This window comes from Pinus tabuliformis, chromosome 5_2 (assembly GCF_031772625.1).
Source record: "Pinus tabuliformis cultivar Carrire ecotype Pingquan chromosome 5_2, CPIR1, whole genome shotgun sequence".
In the NCBI taxonomy this organism is placed as follows: domain Eukaryota; kingdom Viridiplantae; phylum Streptophyta; class Pinopsida; order Pinales; family Pinaceae; genus Pinus; species Pinus tabuliformis.
The window spans coordinates 825,409,406-825,429,993 of record NC_142306.1 but is presented as its reverse complement, the minus strand read 5'-3'; the positions used below and the strand labels follow the sequence as shown (position 1 = coordinate 825,429,993).

The window sequence follows — 20,588 nt, the reverse complement described above, 5'->3', positions numbered from 1 at the left end:
ATCCATAAATTTTGATGGTAGTGATTTATTTAATTTTATATTTGAATTAATGTAAAAAAACATAAATAATGTTAAAATCAAAGTAGAAAAGTTATATATATTATTTTGATTGATATAACGAAAAATATTTAGTCTTGATGATGAACCACACTTGTTGTTTCAAAATGTGTCAGCCAAAAATTTCTCTTATGCGATTTCTATCGAAAGACTTTGCTTAATATAATTCTTGTTAAGAAAAAATAAATTCTTTTGAATTATTCAAAACATTTATCATACTATCAACAAATTACTTTTAATTGTTTTTTAAATATATTATGTACATATTTATTTATTTATTTGGTGACATAGATATGTACATGCATATTTATTTTTTTGTTGTCACCCAATGTTACATCACAACATTTATTCATGATCATCTAGGCTATTGAGCACCTCTAATTCTAATTCAGAAACATAAATTTAAATTTTCTTTGAAGTGGACTGTGTTTGTTTGTTTGTTTTTTTTTTTAATGTGAAAGTGTTTCATTCTTTCATAAAATAGATGCTATCATTACCAAGTTTCTTTGAGATGAGCCTAGTCAGCTTAGGAAGATTCACCTTGTACACCTATGTGTGATCACACGCAAAGTGGAGGCAGACGTTTGGGGCATTATAAACATTGACGGTTTTAGCAGGGAATTACTGAGTAAGTATTTTTAGGAGCATTGAATGACAATGGTTTATGGTAACAAATCATCAATGAGAAATATTTAAAAACAAAAAAAATGGAATTATAGATGAAAAAAGGAGCACAAGGAAAAAAGTGTGCATCATATATTTGGCAGAGAGTGATGAAGATCAAGCTGTGGTTACTTGGATGCCTGAGATGGGAGGTAGGTTCAGGTGCAAAGATTGAGATTGGTCTTGATAAAATAAAAGGCTTTGTTGGTAATCATTCTCTATCGACCCCTCTCCTTCAACATATACATGATTGCGGTATTGTCTTTCCTAATCATATATATGTTTCCTATAATACATTTCCTATTTTTCACTCATGGCTCAATGATGGTAAGATCATAATTTCAATACCCTTAGTTGCACAATGGGAAAACTATATTTTACAATTAAGTCTAGCTGACATTTCTCTATCGAAGCATGGGACATTAAATGGACACATTATTAAGGGTCATATTTTGGTGAAAGAGGTATACAACATGGTTTCTCTAGTTTATAGCTCACTGGACAATAAGTTATGGTTTCATTAATCATGGAAGTGGGATATTTCACAAAAAATAAATGGTCTTGTTGGCTGGTCATTCATAAAAAAATTCTCACTTGGGAGGACCTCCTTAAAGGAGGCTTTTTGGCACTTGGAATAGTATAGTTTTCTTGAACGACTATGAGGACGTGGGTCATCTATACCTCACTTGTCCCTTATGACCTTGGTGTGGGGTGGGGTCATTCAATTAATCAATATTGATGTGGTTTGGGTTAAGAGCCCGATTGAGGAATGTCTCTCACACTACTTCAGAACTTACAAGGAATATTGTACTTTGACATTTTATATTTTCTGGGGCATATAAAGATGACACAATTCCAAGATATTTGAATAGATTGTGGAAGATGTGAGAGTAACAATTGTAAAGATTGTTTCATATTTTTAAGAGATAGGCCCTAGAAAGAAGCTACAAGTTAAGAGATCAATACAGTATAAGGAGGTGTGGCATAAATTCCCGATTAGTTTTTTTGATGGGGCTTCCACATAGAGGATGCGGGGATGTGTCACTTACATCATATTATGGCCTAGTAGTTATTATCATTTATGGTGGGTCGGTGATGCCGATACCATGGGGTTGTGCCAAAATTATTGCTTTATGGGGAGTTCTTATTTGTGCCAAATGGTTAAGTATTGAAAATCTTACTCTGTTTTCTGATTCTAAAGGAATCATTGACTGGGTACTGTGGATTTCACAATTTTATCCACATTCTCTTGCAAATTTGATGCATTGTATTAAAACTCTGAAGAAGATCTTCCAAAATATTTCATTTCCTCACATTTGAAGAGAATAGAGCCAGGTTGCGACCCTTCCATCAAAGAAAGGAGTTTCGACAACACTAGGCGAGATCAAAATCTCTGCTTTTGACTACAACACTCTGAAAAAATTGAGGAGTATCAATATCTTTTAAAAACATAGCGTTTTCCATCAAGATCACTTATGATACATGTTTTATTATTCGCTGGTTCGTACAACAGGTTTTACATGTCATTAATAGATAACATGATATATTTATGTTAAAAATGAATGTAATGAAGATAGACTATAACCTATATTAGAGATATGAGGGTACATCAAGATGATACTATTTTTTGTAACTGGAAACAATGTGGATTGTGGAGTGAATAGTGACAAAACATGAATACGTAACTAATTTTATTAATAAAATTATTTTTTTGTTTTGTTTTGTTTTATTTGTTTATTTATTTTCTTTGGAAAATAAAAAACTAAAAGGCTACAAATTAAATACCTGGAATTGCTTAGAGCTCTAACACTCACTTTTTTATCTGCCCTTAATAGCCATTACTAGGATAGACTCTAGTGTCAGTTGTTCTACCTAGCACATGGGTGATATTAACCATTGGTTCTACTTCCAAAGGCTTCCCTCCCACTCTCATAAGAACCACCCCTATCATTAGCACCTCCAACAACACGTGCTGAGTTAAAAATACCACCATAATTATTGGCACTATAAGCATAACCTATAGCTCCATAGCCACCAGTCGTCCCACCACCTTAAACACCAAACCCTTCGCCATAAGACACAAGATGGACTCCTAAACTACCAATCCCATGACCTTTATAACCTCTACCATATTCAAAACGTCCATACTCAGCATACCCTTTGGGCCTACAACTATAACCTCTTGTTGACATTTATGGGTTATTGACATAACCTATCCCTCTAAATTCACTTTAACCATCCCTGAATCCCCAAAATCCACCAGACACATAGGGAGACTACTTTATTTCTACCTAGCTTAATCATTTTGCCTTTGGATATGATTTCTTGTACAACTAGCTCATTGTCAAAAGGTGATAAATCAAAATCCCTTGGAGTGTCCAATGCTTCAATCTTGCATAATCTGATGTTTTACAACTTTTCCCAACTTAGAAAAATTGTTCTTGAACTCATTATTAGTAATAAATGTGATATAATACCCGCACAAATATTTTTCATCTTTGGCCCTTGAACGCACTCACCTTTGGAATGGTTCCTTTGATTTTCATTATTCTTTCCATTGATTATATGTGATATATATATATGTGTGTGTGTGTTTTAACTACATATTTATTGAGCATCAAGGGAGATCAAAATTTTCAATGTGCGAACTTTCTTTCAAATTTTTACATTAAAAATATAACACTCTTGCTCTCGATTCATTGCTTGGGCTTGTGGGCTTAATCCTTGTCAGTCGTTGTGAGCCTTTGATTCACTGCATTCCTCTCTTTTCACTCTCCATTCCCATTCTCCCTTTTATTTTTCCTCTACTTTTGACCTCCCCCCCCTCGTCTGCATCCCTATCCAGACAACCAACCATGGATGCATCGACCTCTAATTCTTCCCTCACCAAGGAGATCAAGGATTTTAACTCCTTGGTTTTTGCGGGTCCCAAATTTAAGAAGTAAGAACCCTTTCGTTTCATGAAGAAACTTGATGATATCCCTAAGATTGAGATCAATGCTCCATAGGTAAGAATTTGAGCCCTCTAGCTTGCAGTTGGGGCCTTATAGGGCAGTTTAAGGGCCTTTTGTCCTCTCCTCAATTAGTTCGAATTTGGATTGAAAAGAACTAAAATCATTTAATCAAGGGGGAAGTGGTTTCCTCCTTTTGTGGTAAGGGTTTTTTCACATTTTATTTTGAAAACAAAGTAGATTGTGACTTGATCTTCAGAAGTGGCCAGTAGTTTATGGGAGCACAAGTTCTGTTTCTAGATCGATGGACCCCTAACTTTAACCCAGACTGCAATATCACCACAACAATCCCAAATGGGTTAAAATTCCTTATCTTCCACTCCACTACTAGAATGATGCTACCTTTAGGTTGATTGGGAACACTCTAGGGAAATATATAGACTGTGATGAGCCATAGGATGACCTATTCAATTGTGCCCACATTTGTGTTGAAGTTGATTTGGAAAAAGGTCTCCCATCTATTATTAAAATTAGCGTGGAAAGATGGTCTCATCTTCAGAAGGTGGATTATGATCAATTACCATTCAAATGTAAAGTGTGCTGTGAATATGGGCACTTCGCCCAAAGTTTCCCTAAAACCCAAACATCCCAAGAACAACAGGGTGAGCCATCTAGGCAATGGAAGTAAGATAAGATGTGTAAAGTAGGTAATAGGCTACCTCAACCAACATCTCAATCCACAGAGAAGCCCATCACTATGGGAGGTTATAGCACAATTTCTCCAGGTATTTCACCAGGTGGCTCTTCCCAAGTAAATGGCATCGGTGGTAGTGTTTTTTGCTTTGCAGTCCTCCTAGATGTGGCTACTGTTGGAGATTCTTAACATATCCTTGATGCCCCTCCAAAAGTGGGTTCGATTCCCTCCCACGATCAAGAGACACTCCAATCCTAGAACCCTCAGAATCTAGAATCTCCAAGCAATGACTTAGACGAAGAATCAGAAGAGGAAGAAGATGAATTCTTGTCATCCAAGGAAGAAACAAGACCAATGATCAATGCAAGTTCAATGGAAAAAAAATGAGAAAGAAAAATAAAAAGAGTATGTAGGGAAAATCCGTAGATCAGGAAGGAAATCAAACTAAAAAATTAGAAGAGAACATACTGAAAAAGGTAAGGAGTTAGGGTTTCAACATACAATCCCTCAAAAATTGACTGACCTAGGAAACAAAGGAGCAAAAAAAGGATCTATAGTACGCCTTGACAAGGGGACATACTCTTCTAAAAGTAAATCATGAATGTTATCTTCTGGAACTTCAGGGGTCTTGGATCATAACAAAGGATAACAAAAGTAAAGTCCTTGATCTATAAGGAACGACACTCAGTTTCCCTCTTCCCAGAGACAAAACTAAGTGAAAATGATCTCTTGATAAAGAAACATAAAATTTGGAATAAAAACAACATTGAATCAATTGATTCACATGGAGCCTCTGGTGGCCTCTTCACCTTGTGGGATCTAAGCCAATTATAACCACCCCTCCCATATCTAGCCACTTTCACCGGTCTTCCAGGGTAAACATGGGCCGATGGCTATTATGACATGAACCGACCTCGTAGCTCATCCTAAGGAAGTGAAGTTTACAAATTGAAACTTTACTAACCTTCCTCAGGAGCTACATGACCCCTAGGAGCTAAACAAGCACTCCATCTACCCAAATCCTGACTTGGATAGTCATTTCACTGACCTAGAATGCCAACCGTAAGCATAACACTGCATCCATGCAACTATAGGCCCCTAGTTTCATGCATAATCTTGCAAGGTAGCGAATGTAGTCCCAATTTCTTAGTTCTGAGCATGTGACCCCAAAATTAGTGCCACCTCTTTAGGGCTTGTCTCCAAACTACTGACCAAAACTTAATGAGACTTTATAGAATTATAGATGACATCAAGACAAATACATTCATACAAAATTTTCTCAAATACTTGACCTAACTAGACCTAACCATGACAATCATTTCGTCAAACACATTGTGAACATGTAATCTACGAGTCATAAATGCATATCTGAACATAGGGGTCTCATACTTAACTAAAAATAATCAAGGTCTGATGCCCTCTCAAAATAGATGAAATAATATCTATTAGGTGATGCATTCAATAATCATTTATTTACCCATCAAATCCATAACTAGAATCTGTCACGAAACCATACTTATAACCAACATATAACCATAATATTAACAATGATAAAACAACCATCAAAACCACATAATAACAAGTATAAATACTGATGAAATACAAGAGGAAAATAGTTCTTATTAACATATGTGAAAGGAAACTAAGTCAAGGACTTCCATGTACCATCCGAGCATAGATTCAACTGAACCAAATTTTTCTTTCATCCAACCACCCGTGTGCCATATTCTAAGCATGAATGTGCGACTCACAACAAAAGAATTGGGGCTCCCTTAGGATTTACCACAATCCCTCAAAAACCAATCAAGGGACTCTTAGGCCCGAAAATATCACCTACAAAACCACGATTTACTGTAATCCTGCCATTACTGGTCAAGGGATTCCTCTGCCCAAAAAAAACATACACTACTAGGTTTTACCACAATCCCACCAAAACCAGTCAAGGGATCACTAGGCCCTAAACAAGCTTATATGCCTCTGAATTTCTTCACTAATACCTTGAGGAATTTTCTCGTCTCCACCCTCAGGCTTTACCACAATTCCACCAAAATCGGTCAAGGGATTCCTAGACCCTTGGGAATTTTCCCGAGACCACCTCACCCGGTTCTAAAACCATCTGACGATCCAAAGCTCAACCAAACGAAAGAACCCCATCACACCATGGCTGTCCATAAATGGAAAGGCAAGTCTGAAACTATTATCACGCCTGGAAAAGCCCATGCCAATGACACCAAGAGAACCAAATACACATATGCATGTACCATGCATGCCAAAACTAGCAAGGAAATAATACATACAACTTGATACCTGCAAAGTAATCCCATTGCAACCGCTTGATCCAACTGTTCCTTATTTGATCCCAACTTTCCTTTGCTTTTTTGTCCTTCATTCTCCTTCCTTTCTCCAATGCTAGAGTGCTTCAATAATTCTTTGTGTGCAAGAGTATGAGAGAGAGAGAATAGAGAGAGATCTCTAAGCTAAAATTGAAAAAAGGATGTGAACCGATCCTCAAAATCCTTTTTATTATTGAGGCCTCTATTTTCTTCAATTTTCTCTAATTTTCCTTCAATTTACCTCACATGCAATCCTGTGACCTTTCAGCTCCCTTTTCTCCTAATTTCCTTTATTTTCATAGATAAAATTTCAGTTAATGCCTCTTTTCCTTTTCAAAGCCTTTGCCAATTTCCCCTTAGCCATAATAAACCAAATGAACACCCACTAGGATGTTTTTCCCAACATTAAACTTGGAATATGTGTCTTATGACCTTGGTATTATTTTTCCTTTATTAACTTTATTACATGGACTTTTAACGAGGGGATGTTATAGACCCCTCCCCCTTTGGGGAACACTGTCCTCGGTGTTTTATGACACCTATGACCAGCAAGACCACTGAAAACTAAACATACTACCCATGGATCTTTATAACATATCTCGATGCAGTATTTACAATGAACAACCTGTTGAAAAGAAAAACCAACATGACAACATAACACATGACAATGATATCACTTATTGGGTATTTATAACACAACACATTGCAGTATTTACAAATACAACCATACATAAATATTTACATATACAAAAACTGATTTGCCTCAACTGATAAATAATGAAGGATACATTACCCGCACCTAAACTGCCATCTCCCATCGTTGGGCCCAAAGTGATTCCATTGTACTTTAACTTTCTCCACTGCTCGATTTCGGAGCATGAGCTATTTCCGCTGCAAAATGCACTGAGGTTCTGGTTAGAATTCTCCTTCTTGATCCACCTACAATACAAACCAATCGATCACATGATCAACATCATTCACATATCTTTTAAGCAATGAAACATGGAAAACATCATGGAATTTCATTTTCAGAGGCAATGCAAGTCTATGGGCCACTGGTCCAATCCTATCAAGGATCTCAAAAGGCCCACAATACCAAGGTTCCAACTTAGCACATGACCTAATCCTCAAGGAGCTCGTCTTTAGATTTATGCACAAGTACACATGCTCCCCAACCTAAAACTCCTTAAATGTAGTGTGATGGTCTGCATAACTCTTCTGCCTATCCTGCGTTGCCTTTAGATTCTTATTGATAATTTGCATTTCCTGTTCCATCTCTGCTTACATGTCCAGTCCAATCAGTACCATGTTCACTAGATCACTCAAACTTATGGGAGTATTACAACTCTTCCCATAAAGAGCCTTCAGTGGACTCATCCTCAGTGACTTTTGATACCCATTGTTGTAGGAAAACTCAACTAGTGGAATATACTCCTCCCACATCCTCTACTGGTGCATAAAATACATTCTCAACATGTCCTCCAAAATCCTATTGACCCTCTCTGTCTGTCCATGCATTTGCACATGATAAGACATACTAAAAGAAAACTTTGTACTTAAACCTACATATAAATCCTTCCAAAACATTAACGTGAACTTGACATCTCTATCTGACACAATCTTCCTAGGAATACAATGTAATCTCACTATCTCTTTGATGAAGACCTCTGCTCCCTCACTAGCTAAATAAGTAGATTTAACCACTATAAAGTGAGCTACCTTTGTTAACCTGTCAACTAAAACCATGACAAAATCATGTTGTCTAGATGTCCTCAACAAAACTATAATGAAATCCATCGAAATGACCTCCCATTTCCACTATGGAATCAAAATCGACTGTAGTAGAACACTTGGATGCTTACACTTTGCTTTTACATGTTGAAAATCGAAACACCCAACGATGAACTCAACTACCTCTTTCTTCATATTCAACCAATATTATAACTCCTTAATTGTTGTCAATGTCTTATGATATCCTAGGTGACCTGAATACGGATTGACACAAAATTTCTGCAAGATAAGCTTCTTGAGTTCACTGTTTTCTGGAACATAGATCCTGTCCCATATTAACTCATAACTCCTATGTGATTTTCCTGCACCCTTCTACTAAGAGCATCTACAACCCTATTTTGCTCACCCATGATGTACCTGATCTCAAAGTTAAACTCATTGAGTGTAGCCAACCACCTAGCCTACCTGGAATTCAGATTAGGTTGGTCAAACAAGTATCTCAGCTCACTGTGATAACTCATCAATACAAACCTCATGTCAAGAAGATAATGTCCCCACATATTTAATGCAGGAATGATCATTGCCAATTCAAGATCATGCGTCACATAGTTCTTTTTGTGCTCATTTAGTTTCCTTGACTTATAACATACCACCTGTCCCTCCTGAATTGGGACTCCATCAAGTTCTCTCTTGCAAGCATTTATACACACCACAAAATATTTATTTGGATCTGCAATATTTAGAACTGGAGCATTTGTAAGAAACTGCTTCAACTACTCAAAACTAACTACACATTCCTATGTCCATTCAAATTTCTTTCCTTTCCTCTATAATGATGTAATAGGATAGGAAATCCTTGAGAAGTTCATGATGAACTGCCTGTAATAACTTGCTAACCCCATGAATGATCTGACCTCATCGACATTCCTAGGAGTTGCCCATTTCATGATAAATCTTATCTTTTTTGGATGCACTGCTATGCTTTCCTTGGAAACAACATGTCCCAAGTAATGTACCTATGTATGAAAGAAACTACATTTATTAAGCTTGGAATACAATTGATGCTCTCTTAGCAATCTCAATATTGCTGCTAATTATTTTGCATGCTCTTCCTCATTCTTAGAATATATCAATATATCATCAATTAAAACAATCACAAACTCATCTAGATAAGAACATAAAACACTATTCATCAAACACATGAAAGTAGATGGAGCATTAGTCAAACCAAAAGGAACCACAACAAACTCATATTTCCCATACTTGGTCCAAAAGGAAGTCTTGTAGATGTCATCTTCTTTGATGCTTACCTGATGATATCCTGATCTCAAGTCAATCTTCGAGAACACCGTTTCTCCCTTCAATTCATCAAACAAGTCATCTCTCCTTAGAAAGGCGTACCTATTCTTGATCGTCACCTTGTTCAAATTCCTATAATCAATACACAACCTAAGAGTACCATATATCTTCTTTACGAATAATACTAGTGCACCCCATGACGATACACTTGGCCTAATATATCCCTTCTCAAGCATTTCCTTCAACTGCAACTTCAATTCCACTAAATCTAGAGTGCTCATATTGTAAGGTGCCTTTGGTGCTGGTGTTTCCCCTAGTACCAACTCAATAGAAAAATTCCACTTCCCCATGAGGCAACAAATCTGTCTGTTTGGAACACATCCTAAAACTGCTGTAAGACTGGATACCTCTTGAAGACTTCTACATCTTCAACATCCTTACCTTTATCACTAGAAATATGCATTACAAATAATACACACTCTTTCCCGCAACTATCCTTTTCCTACATAGCTATAAGTTATAACCATTCTGACCGATGTAGCCTTTTTCGTACCCTGTAAGATTCTTTGTTCTCCATTTTCATCCAAGCACTCAATAACATTTTCATAAAAATCCACCTTAGTCTTGTGAAGATATAATGAATCCATACCCAAAAGCATATTGTACGAACCCAATGGAAGGAAATTCAGATGCATTTATGTAGGTATACCATTTAACTCAAATACACAAGATCTTACCCAATGATGAACTCTATTCTTAGTACTTATAGCCAACTATACTAACCAAGACTCTACATGCACTTATTTTCTCAAACCACACTTATCTACCAAGTGAGGGTTAACATAACTATAACTAGATCTAGGGTCAATCAAAATAGAAAAAACTTGATCATAAAGCTTACCGTCCATCTCGATAATAGGTGCCTTGTGATCTGCCTGCCTATTACCTAATGTTTCATAGATCCAAGGAATACTCTGCCCAACATCCCCAATTGTCTGTGCCTCCTAATCACCGTAAATCTATGACCTACCACCCCTATACGATGGAAAATCCTTCTTGAGATGATCTTTTCCACATATCCAACACTACAACTGTCTCCTACCATCACCTCTTTTTTACTGCTCTCCAGGCTGTGACCCATGTCGCTTATAAATTGCATTAAAATTGTTATAAGGAACAACATTCTCTTTCTCACTCGCATCCTTAAGTATTTTTCACTTCGGTGGCCATTTACCTTTAGTCTTGTCATTCCCTTTCCAACCCTACTCCGATTCATTCTTACGTTTCAATTGCTCATAACGGTGCTTCAATTTCCCAATTACTTCCAACAGTGACCAAGGCTCATAATACTCAATTCGATCCTTAAATTCTAATGGTAATCCACTGAAAAATATATGACAAGTACTCCTCATATGTCATTGATCCCATCTTCAGTGCAAAGAACTCATTGGCATTGTTGTCATAGTATCTTTCTGACAAGTATTTCTTCTTGAAGTGTCTCTTGAATTCATTCCAACTCAACTCCTCTATTCTGATGTCTCTGACACACTTCACATCTTCCCACCAGATGTTTACTTTCCCTTTGAGGCCGAAAACAACTATCTTGGCATTCATGTTCTCTATGTAATCATGCATCTTTAAGGACTTCTTCATCCCAAATGACCATGCCTCTGCATATTCTGTTTTCTTCAACTCTCCATCCAATGTAGGTGTCTTAGCTTTCTTGAACTCATCCGAAAAATATCCCTTGTCGCTCCTCCGGTAAGGATGATAGAGATGATGACCATAATACCTATCTAAACCATGACTATATTAGAACCCATGTCCATTGCCTCTCCTATAAGGTGTATCCAAGAACCCGTCGTCTCTGATCATGTCATCTCTATCCGACCTATGACCACCATGAGACCTGCTACCATATGCCCCATTAGTCATGTCTTCCTGCATTGACCTATGCTTGTTTCTCTTGTGCCTTGGTAAGTTTTTCTTGTGACTGAATTATTCTATCATTATCAGCTTTGCAACTTCTGATCTTTGCTTTCAAACTTCTCAAAGTGTCTTCTATTTCTGGAGAGTACTCATCTCTTGGCTTCTCATCTAATTTGTAAGGGGAGTCTCATCCACCATTTTTTTAGTCATCTTTGATCTTTTTCTTCCTGCAAACATACCATGTCAGATAAACCAAATACAAACATAGTCAACATACCTCAGTGAAGTTCAAGGGTGGCTATCTTGTCTACAATCTCAATATATATTAGCATAATACATCTATATACACAATCATATCAATATATCAACATACTGCATGATAATACCAACTACATACCATGACCTCATGCAAGACAAATATAACCATGAGAATGGATGCATAACAACTATATAGACACTGACATGCATGCATGCAAAACACACTCCTCCCTTCCAATCTAAGTATTGAACCATTCTTTGATACCAATTTGTAACCACCCCTCCCATATCTACCCACTTTCATTGTCCTGCAAGGGTAAACATGATTTGAGGGCTACTATGACATGACCTGACCTCCTAGCTCATCATAAGGAAGTGGAGTCGATAAACTAAAACTTTACTGACCTTTCTAAGGAGCTACAAGACCCCCAGGAGGTAAACAACCACTCTAGGTTCCCAAATCATGAGTTGGATAATTATTTCACTCACATAGATTGCTAGCCACATGCATAACACTACATCCATGCAAATGTAGGCCCCCCGTCACATGCATAAGCCTGCAAGGTAGCGACTACAATCCCAATTTATCAGTTATGAGCATGAGGCCCCGGAGTCAGTGCCACCTTTTCAAGGCTTGTCTCTAGACCATTGCCTAGAACTTAGTAAGATTTTCAAGAATGATAGATGACATCAAGACAAAGACATTCAGAAATTTTTTTCTTAAAGAATGGACCTAACAAAACCTAACCATGACAATAATTTCGTCAAACACATTGTGAACATGTAACCTAAAGGTCATAAACGTATATTTGAACATAGGAGTTTCATATTTATTTGAAAATCATCAAGAAGGTCCGATGCACTCTCATAAGAGCTGCAATAACATATATTATGTCATGCATTCATTAACCATTCATTTACTAATCAAAACATGTTAAGAGCCATAACTAGAATCTATCATGAAACCATTCATATAACTAGTAACATATAACCAGAATATTAACAATGATAGAGTAACCATCAAAGCCACATAATAACAAGTATAAATACTCATGAAATACATGAGAAACATATCTCTTATTAACATATGCAAAAGCCAACCAAGTTAGGGACTTCCACATACCACCTGACCATAGATTCAATTGCACCATATATTTCTTTTAGCCAATCACCAACGTGGCATATTCCAAACATGAATGTGGGACTCACAACAAAAAAACTAGATGGAAAAACCGTTCAAGGAACTCCTAGGCCTGAAACAAGCACTTACAAAACCAAGCTTTACTGCAATCCCGCCATTACTAGTCAAGGGATTCCTAGGCCCAAACAAAAACACACACTGCCATAATTTACCGAAATCCCATCAAAACCGATCAAGGGATCACTATGCCCTAAATAAGCTTAGATGCCTCAAGATTTCTTCACCAATGCCATGAGGAATTTTCTCATTTCCACCCTCAGACTTTATCAAAATTTTACATAAACTAGATAAGGGATTCCAAGGCCCTTGGGAATTTTACTGAAACCACCTCACCTATTTCCAAAACCATCCAACAATCCAAAGCTCAACCAAATGAAAGAACCTCATCACACCATGACTATTCATAAATGGCAAGGCGGGGATGATACCATTGTCACACCTAGAAAATCCCATGCCAATGACAACAAGAGAACAAAATACACACATGCATGTAGCATGCATGTCAAAGTTATCAAGGAAATCATACATGCAACTCGATACCTACAAAGTAATCCCTTTGTAGTTGCTTGATCCAACTCTTCCTTGCTTGATCCTTGCTTTCCTTTGGTTTCTTGTCCTTCCTTTGCCTTCCTTTCTCTAATGCTGGAGTGCTCCAATAATGCTCTAAGTGTGAAAGAGTATGAGAGAGAGCTCCAAGCTATTAAAAAATAAATAAAAAAAATCATTAACTGATCCTCAAAAGCCTTTTTATCATTGAGGCCTATATTTTCTTCAATTTCCTCTAATTTTCCTTCAACTTTCCTCACATGCAATCCTGTGACCTTTCACCTTCCTTTTCTCCTAATTACTTTTATTTTCATAAATAAAATGCCAATTAATGCCTCTTTGTGTCTTCAAATCCTTTGTTAATTTCCCCTTAGCCATTATAAACCAAATAAACACCTGCTAGGATGTTTTTCCAAACATTTAGCTTCGAATACATGTCCCATGACCTTGGTCTTATTTTTCGTTTATTGACTTTATTACATCAACTTTTAACCCGAGGCTGTTACACTAATTGCATTTGTTGAATGTCACAAAATCCACCCACTAGATCGCAACCTCCTTCAAAGGTAGTATCTTTTCTTAGGTATGTATCATAATTAATTTATACATGCCAAATCATGACTTCAGAGACCTATAATGATTCTCAAAGACTCAGAATATGGCTCAAACAATATATTCGATGGTGATTTTAACACCATCGCCCCATCCATATTTCCCTCCCCCCTCTTCATATCTTAGATCACATTCCCTTTAGATTCTCCCCTATATGGATTCATTCCCCTAAATTCTCATGTTTGGTGAAGGCTTAATGGTTTGTTTGGGTCCAAGGAAACCCTATTGCTGTTTGGGAGTCTAAAATTAAAATATTAAAAGTAAACATTAAAAATTGGCTTAAAAATGGAAAGACTCTTAACCAAAAAACAATTATGGATTGAATAACAAATAGCCCAAATTCAAGAGAAGATGGAATCGAGTCCAATTTCCCTAGGTAACATGTAGAAAGAAGCTGACACATTCAAAATTTACCATAAAATTATATGGGAAGAATAATTTTGGAGTCTTAATTCTCGCAACGTATGGATTGAGGCTCAAGATAAAAATACCAAGTTTTTTCATAAACAAGCAAAGTACAAAGAGAGAAAAAATAACTTCTACCATATACAAGTACATAGGAAACAAATCACCAACTTTTAGGAAATCAAAGAGGCAGCCACTTCTAATTTTAAAAGCTTATATCAAGACAAAGACGTTGGAGATCCAACAAATGTAGACTATATGCTCGAAATGGTGCCAAATTAGTTATTGAGGAAATGAATTCCCAACTCACTCGGTCTCCTTCTGCTAAATAAATTAAGATGATTATCTTATCCTCCACCCTAGATAAGGCTCCTAGGCTAGATTGATTCTCTACCTCCTTTTATCATGTCTCTTGGGAAACTATCAAGTGAAATCTCTGCAGAATTGTTGGTTACTCCATTAAACTGCCATGTATGGGGGAGGCATTAACTCTTCCTTCCTAGATTTAATCCCTAAAGAGAAAACCCCCTCTCCCTTTTCTTGATTTAGGCTAATTTCTCTTTGTAATGCATCTAAAACTATTCCTTAATATTTTGATTTTGGTTAACCAAGGTGGGTTTGTCCTAGGTAGACAAATAATTGACAATATCATCTTGATTCAAGAAGCAGTGGATTCTAGTTGAGAAGAGGAGATCAAGGTACGATTATCAAACTAGACATTAATCCATGTTTTCTCATAAATATCAATATAAGAGAGAATCTTATACCCAATAAGTTTTAGAGAGTCCTCTCTCTATAATTTTAGTGATGACAATTTGACCCAAATGGGTAATCGATTTATATGCTGAGTGACTTAAATGGAGTGGATCTTAATCACACAAATTTGTTGGATAGTTGAGTAATGCGAATGATTTGCTTCCTTGTGGTAAAGGGAACCTAGAGGAATGCCCAAAGTACCTTGGATTTGTTATGAAGCTCAGCAATACAGTATAGGAAAGAAAATTGGCTACAGATTTTAGCTCGAATTAAAACGATGATACAATTTTAATGTAATTAGTGATAATCTAAAGGAGTCAAGCATATTAGAGTCTTTACAAATATATTAACATCTCTTAACTCATATTTTTGGAAGTGATGTTTCAAACCCTCCTCTGTGGTTTGAAATGTTGATTCCAAAAATATGAATGCAATGACTGCAAAAGATAGTAACACACAAAATACAAATCACAAAAGCCTCAAATCAATAATCTCTTAACACATATACTAAAATGATTTTTTTGAAGATGATGATGAAATAATTTTTCAATACTTTAGAGAAGATGTGAGAATACATAGATTTTCATTTGAAAATTTGGAAAATAATTTTCCTTCCAAAAGAATGAAGAGAGCATAAGGTCTCCACTTAATCAACTTGTGTGCATTTATTTTATGAATTATTAAATAATTCTTCATAATATATATATTTGTAATTTTACACATTTTTCTGGAAAACATCTATTGAATTGAAAACCTAAATAGCCTCGTTCATAATAGGGAGGGTGAAAACATGAGTCAAGAAATTAAAAAATTAAAAAACTACATAAAGGACCTCATAAAAATGGAAAATACATCTTCAACTTAAACTCAGAACATGTAAAAGATAATAATCATTCTACCTAATAAACCAAGATAACTCTAGTTAACATATATAAATATAAAATTACTGATTATCATTTTCTCCAAAATCCTGCATAGAAATTGGAAAGCCGGCCTTGCAATACAAGCAAGCAAATGCAAATGCAATTCATGATTTTAGACGACAATAGTAAATTTAGTTCTGTATAAACTAGAAAGCTACAAAGTAAATATCTGGAATCGCTTAGACCTCCAACACTCGCTTCTGTATCTATAGCTATTGCTATCAATAGACTCAATTCTCAATTGTTCTGCCTGGCATATGGATGATATCGACCATTAGTCCTACTTCCAGAACCTCCTCTACCACTCCGATAAGCACCACCCCTGCCGTAAGCCACTCCAGCACCTGATGAGTTATCACTACCATCAGCACCGTAACCATCACCCGCACCTCCATAGCCACCAGTCATCGCACTGCCATACCCACCAAACCCTTCACCATAATTCGCAGGACGAACTCCATAACCAAGGAAAGGATATTCTTGATAGCCTCCTAAACTCCCAACCCCATAACCTCCATAACCCCAGCTACCATATTCAGAACCTCCATACTCACCATACCCTCCAGGTCTACCGCCATAACCTCCTGCTGACATATACTGATTGTTGCCATAACCTGCCCTTCCAAACCCACTATAATTATCTCTGAAGCCCCCAACTCCACCAGGACCGTAGGGAGGTCGACTATCAATCCCATAAATAGGAGCAGCGGCGGTCAAGGATTTCTTGGGTTCAAACCTCCTGATATCCACCTGCCTTCCGCCTAACTCAACCATTTTGCCTTTGGAAATGATTTCTTCAACAAACTGCTCACTGTCAAAAGTGATAAAACCAAAACCCCTGGACTTCCGAGTGCTTCGATTTCGCACGATCTGATGTTCTACAACTTTGCCGAATTTTTCGAAGTAGTTCTTGAACTCATCATCAGTAATAGCTTTGGGTATACCACCCACAAATATCTTAGACGTATTTCCCCTTGGAATGGTTCTTTTGATTTCCACCGTTTTGCCATCGAGGATGTGGGTGTCCTCTATAACCTTGTCCACCACAGAGGGGTTGGCGTAAGTCACAAATCCGAATCCCCGTGGCTCCCCAGTGACACGGTCTTTGATGATAACAGAGTCTGTTAGTTCGCCATAGTTACTGAAATGCTTAGTAAAAGCGTCTGTGGTGGTACTCTTCGAAAGACCGCCGATGAAGATTTTTCCAGGACTAGAAGAATCTCTAGCGGTATCATTGTTCTGGTTTTCCTTCTGCTTTTCTGCAATGTCTTCATCTCTTTCTGTGTTATCGTAGTCTTTGGAAGGCACATCATGTGTTTTCTGGTCGTTGGAAGAATCCATAACAACCAAATAAAAGACCAAACGACACAAGAAAAGCGGAACGCCGCTTTCGATTGAGATCTGGCAGAGAGGGCAGGTAATCCGAAGCCTACCTAAAAACCGTGGAGAACCCTAGATGTCGATATAATAGAGAGTTGTATGATAACGGATTAGGGACTCTTGAACTGCATCATGAGTAACGTCGGCACTGTAATAAATAAAAATATTATTTAAGATCATTTTAGGTTCATTTTAAATTGGGATATATCAATCAAATTTCTATATATATATATAATTTAATTTTATATTTTGATTAATGTGAATAAAAATAAAAATGTTGTTAAAATAATTTGTTTAGTTTTTTTTGATCTATCAAGCTTTTAAAGGGATCAGATCAAATTTATTGACTTGTAAATTTTTTTTATAATAGTCTTTTAATGTGAAAAGAGATTTGATCAGTGTTCACATTTGGTAATGATCTTAAGATGATCTAGGCTCTTTTAATTATTAATTATAATTAATTATTTATTTTATTTTTTAATTTTATGTAATTTGAATTAGTCAATTTCTTAAGTAATACTTATAATTGTAAGTATTATAATTATTTTATTTTTAAATTTAATTTAATGTTTATTTTGATTTTTATGTAATTTGACCAAATCAAAAAGTTTACGTCAACTTAGATCTATATTAACCCTATATCTACCTATCACTACGAGGGATCAAATCTCTTTTAGTGCAAACTTCTTTTTTTAGTGTAAAATATGAGGAAATGTTTGCACCTCGAGGTATTTGATCCCTCTCAGCACTTGATAGATCTGGGTTTAAGATGGATCCAGGCTCTACCATCTCTTTTTGTGCAAGGAAACTTCTTCAAGGGACTGAGTAGCCATCTTCTTCTTCCCAAAATCTCTCTCTCTCTTTCAGAAAAGTTGTCCATAGGAGAGTGAAAAGAAATCTATGAAAGTTTGCCACTAGCTTTTAATGACTCAAGATAATGGGAATAAGTGGGATACAATGCCTTGACAAAAGCTGTGAGCTGATTGTCCATTTTAACACAAGTGGCTTCTATGTCATGCATAGTGACTCTTATTTCATAGGCTAAGACAAGGAGATCATCTTCTTTTAATTCAAGATTAAAAATTTTGATCATAAAATGGACTACTTCAAGCTCAAAGTGTGGGTCATATAAATATTTCAGCTTCTTTAAGGCTTCAAAAACATTTAATAATGGAGTAATATGATGACTCACCTCTTCATTGATTGATGCTGTAATCAAAGCATAGGCCTTGTTGTTCTAGTTCTCCAAGATGGAAAGCTTTTTGCCATAAGTGGGTTTCTTAAGAGGATTGCCTCTTTCTCCTTTACAAATTCCTTTCCACAACTCATTAAAAATTAAAATATGTTTTATTTTCATGAACCATTCATGATAGTTCTCTTTAAAAAAAATAACTACTCCAACTATAAAGATGAATGAATACATTATAAAATCTAAATTAGACCAAAAAAAATACAAAATCATCCACTAAAAATGCAAGCTCTGGATATACCTCCCTACATCATATTGCCATTAAATAACCAACAACATATACTTATTTTAAAAAACAATGCTTTCGTAAAATTCATGAATCTTCTTATATATATATATATATACCATATATGCCTATCACAACCTATATACGAATAATGCAGTCTTCTAAAAGAACCAACACACAAAAAGGTCACGACATTCAAAAAGGTGGTCTCACGGTCATTAGGTTCAAAATACGTATATCAGCCTTTTTATTCAAGCAGCCACACCAGAATATATATATATACACCTTCAGAATTATATAGTAGCCCAGCAACATATATCATAGAGGAAGAATGCAACACATGATCAACGGGCAATATAAAGAGTCTACATATCATACAATGCACCGTCATCAGGAAAATTTAAATGCATGATTTGCAGGTTGTTTCATGGTCTCAGGTCTTCAAAATATGAATCAACCGTTAGCCTATAGTTCAACCACCGCACAGCATTAAAATACACCATACACTGCTACCATATTCAACGCAAATGAAGGGACCAGTGCATATATCGTTCAATGCACCGGCTTCAACAACGCATTCAACAAAACGAACGTAAAGATCGATGCATCAACATGCAGCTATAACAGATTTCAACGCTTCAATAGGATTCAATAGGATTCAATGGATTCCGTTAGGAGGGAGATATAATAGTGACAGTTTTATTTTGGGTTTTTTTTGTTTGTTTTTTTTTTTTAATTTTGTAAAAATTTATTGAAATTATAAGTTTGATAGGTAACTGTTGCAAAGTCAAAATACTTTAAAGATTTTTCAGAGTATTGAATCTATATATACAATCAAAATTTTCCACCAAAAAATCTAAAAAATTACACTAAAAATAATTCCTAATAATAATTTCTAACTTCTACTCTCAACTAAATGCTACTCAAGATTTTATTTCAAATTATTATTACAGTCTCCCTTAACAATACTTTTAATTTATTATTAATATCACTGCATAATATATAAACCCCTACTACCATTATGTGCAGCGAAGAAATGAAAATAAAAGATAGAGATAAATCTAGTATTTTTTTCTTGAAGTTGACAAAATCTATCAACTCAGGTGTCAAACCAACAGTGAGGACAACCATCTCTGGTTGCTATCCGCGAGTGTCTACTTGACTCATCACTGTTAAATAGGAAAACCACGCCACCTGAAGGGAGCAGGCTTCCACTCGTGCCAGATGCCAGGCTTCCACTCGTGCCAGATGCCTCTGGGTCTTGGACCGTCTGCCTCTGGGTCTTGGACCGTCTGTTTCCTAAAGTCTGAAGAAGACGAGCTCTTAGCCAAGCAAAAAAAGTTTTACGACATACTCTAGACAGAGAAATATAAAA

General features: G+C 36.2%; 1 protein-coding gene across 1 annotated transcript; it reads right to left on the bottom strand.

Moving 5' to 3' along the window:
- Window positions 1-16,595: 16,595 nt before the first annotated feature.
- On the bottom strand, window positions 16,596-17,699 carry LOC149161849 (uncharacterized). Its single transcript, XM_089435024.1, has one exon. The coding sequence runs from the start codon at window positions 17,697-17,699 to the stop codon at window positions 16,596-16,598; it is 1,104 nt and encodes a 367-aa protein (XP_089291150.1).
- Window positions 17,700-20,588: the final 2,889 nt, after the last annotated feature.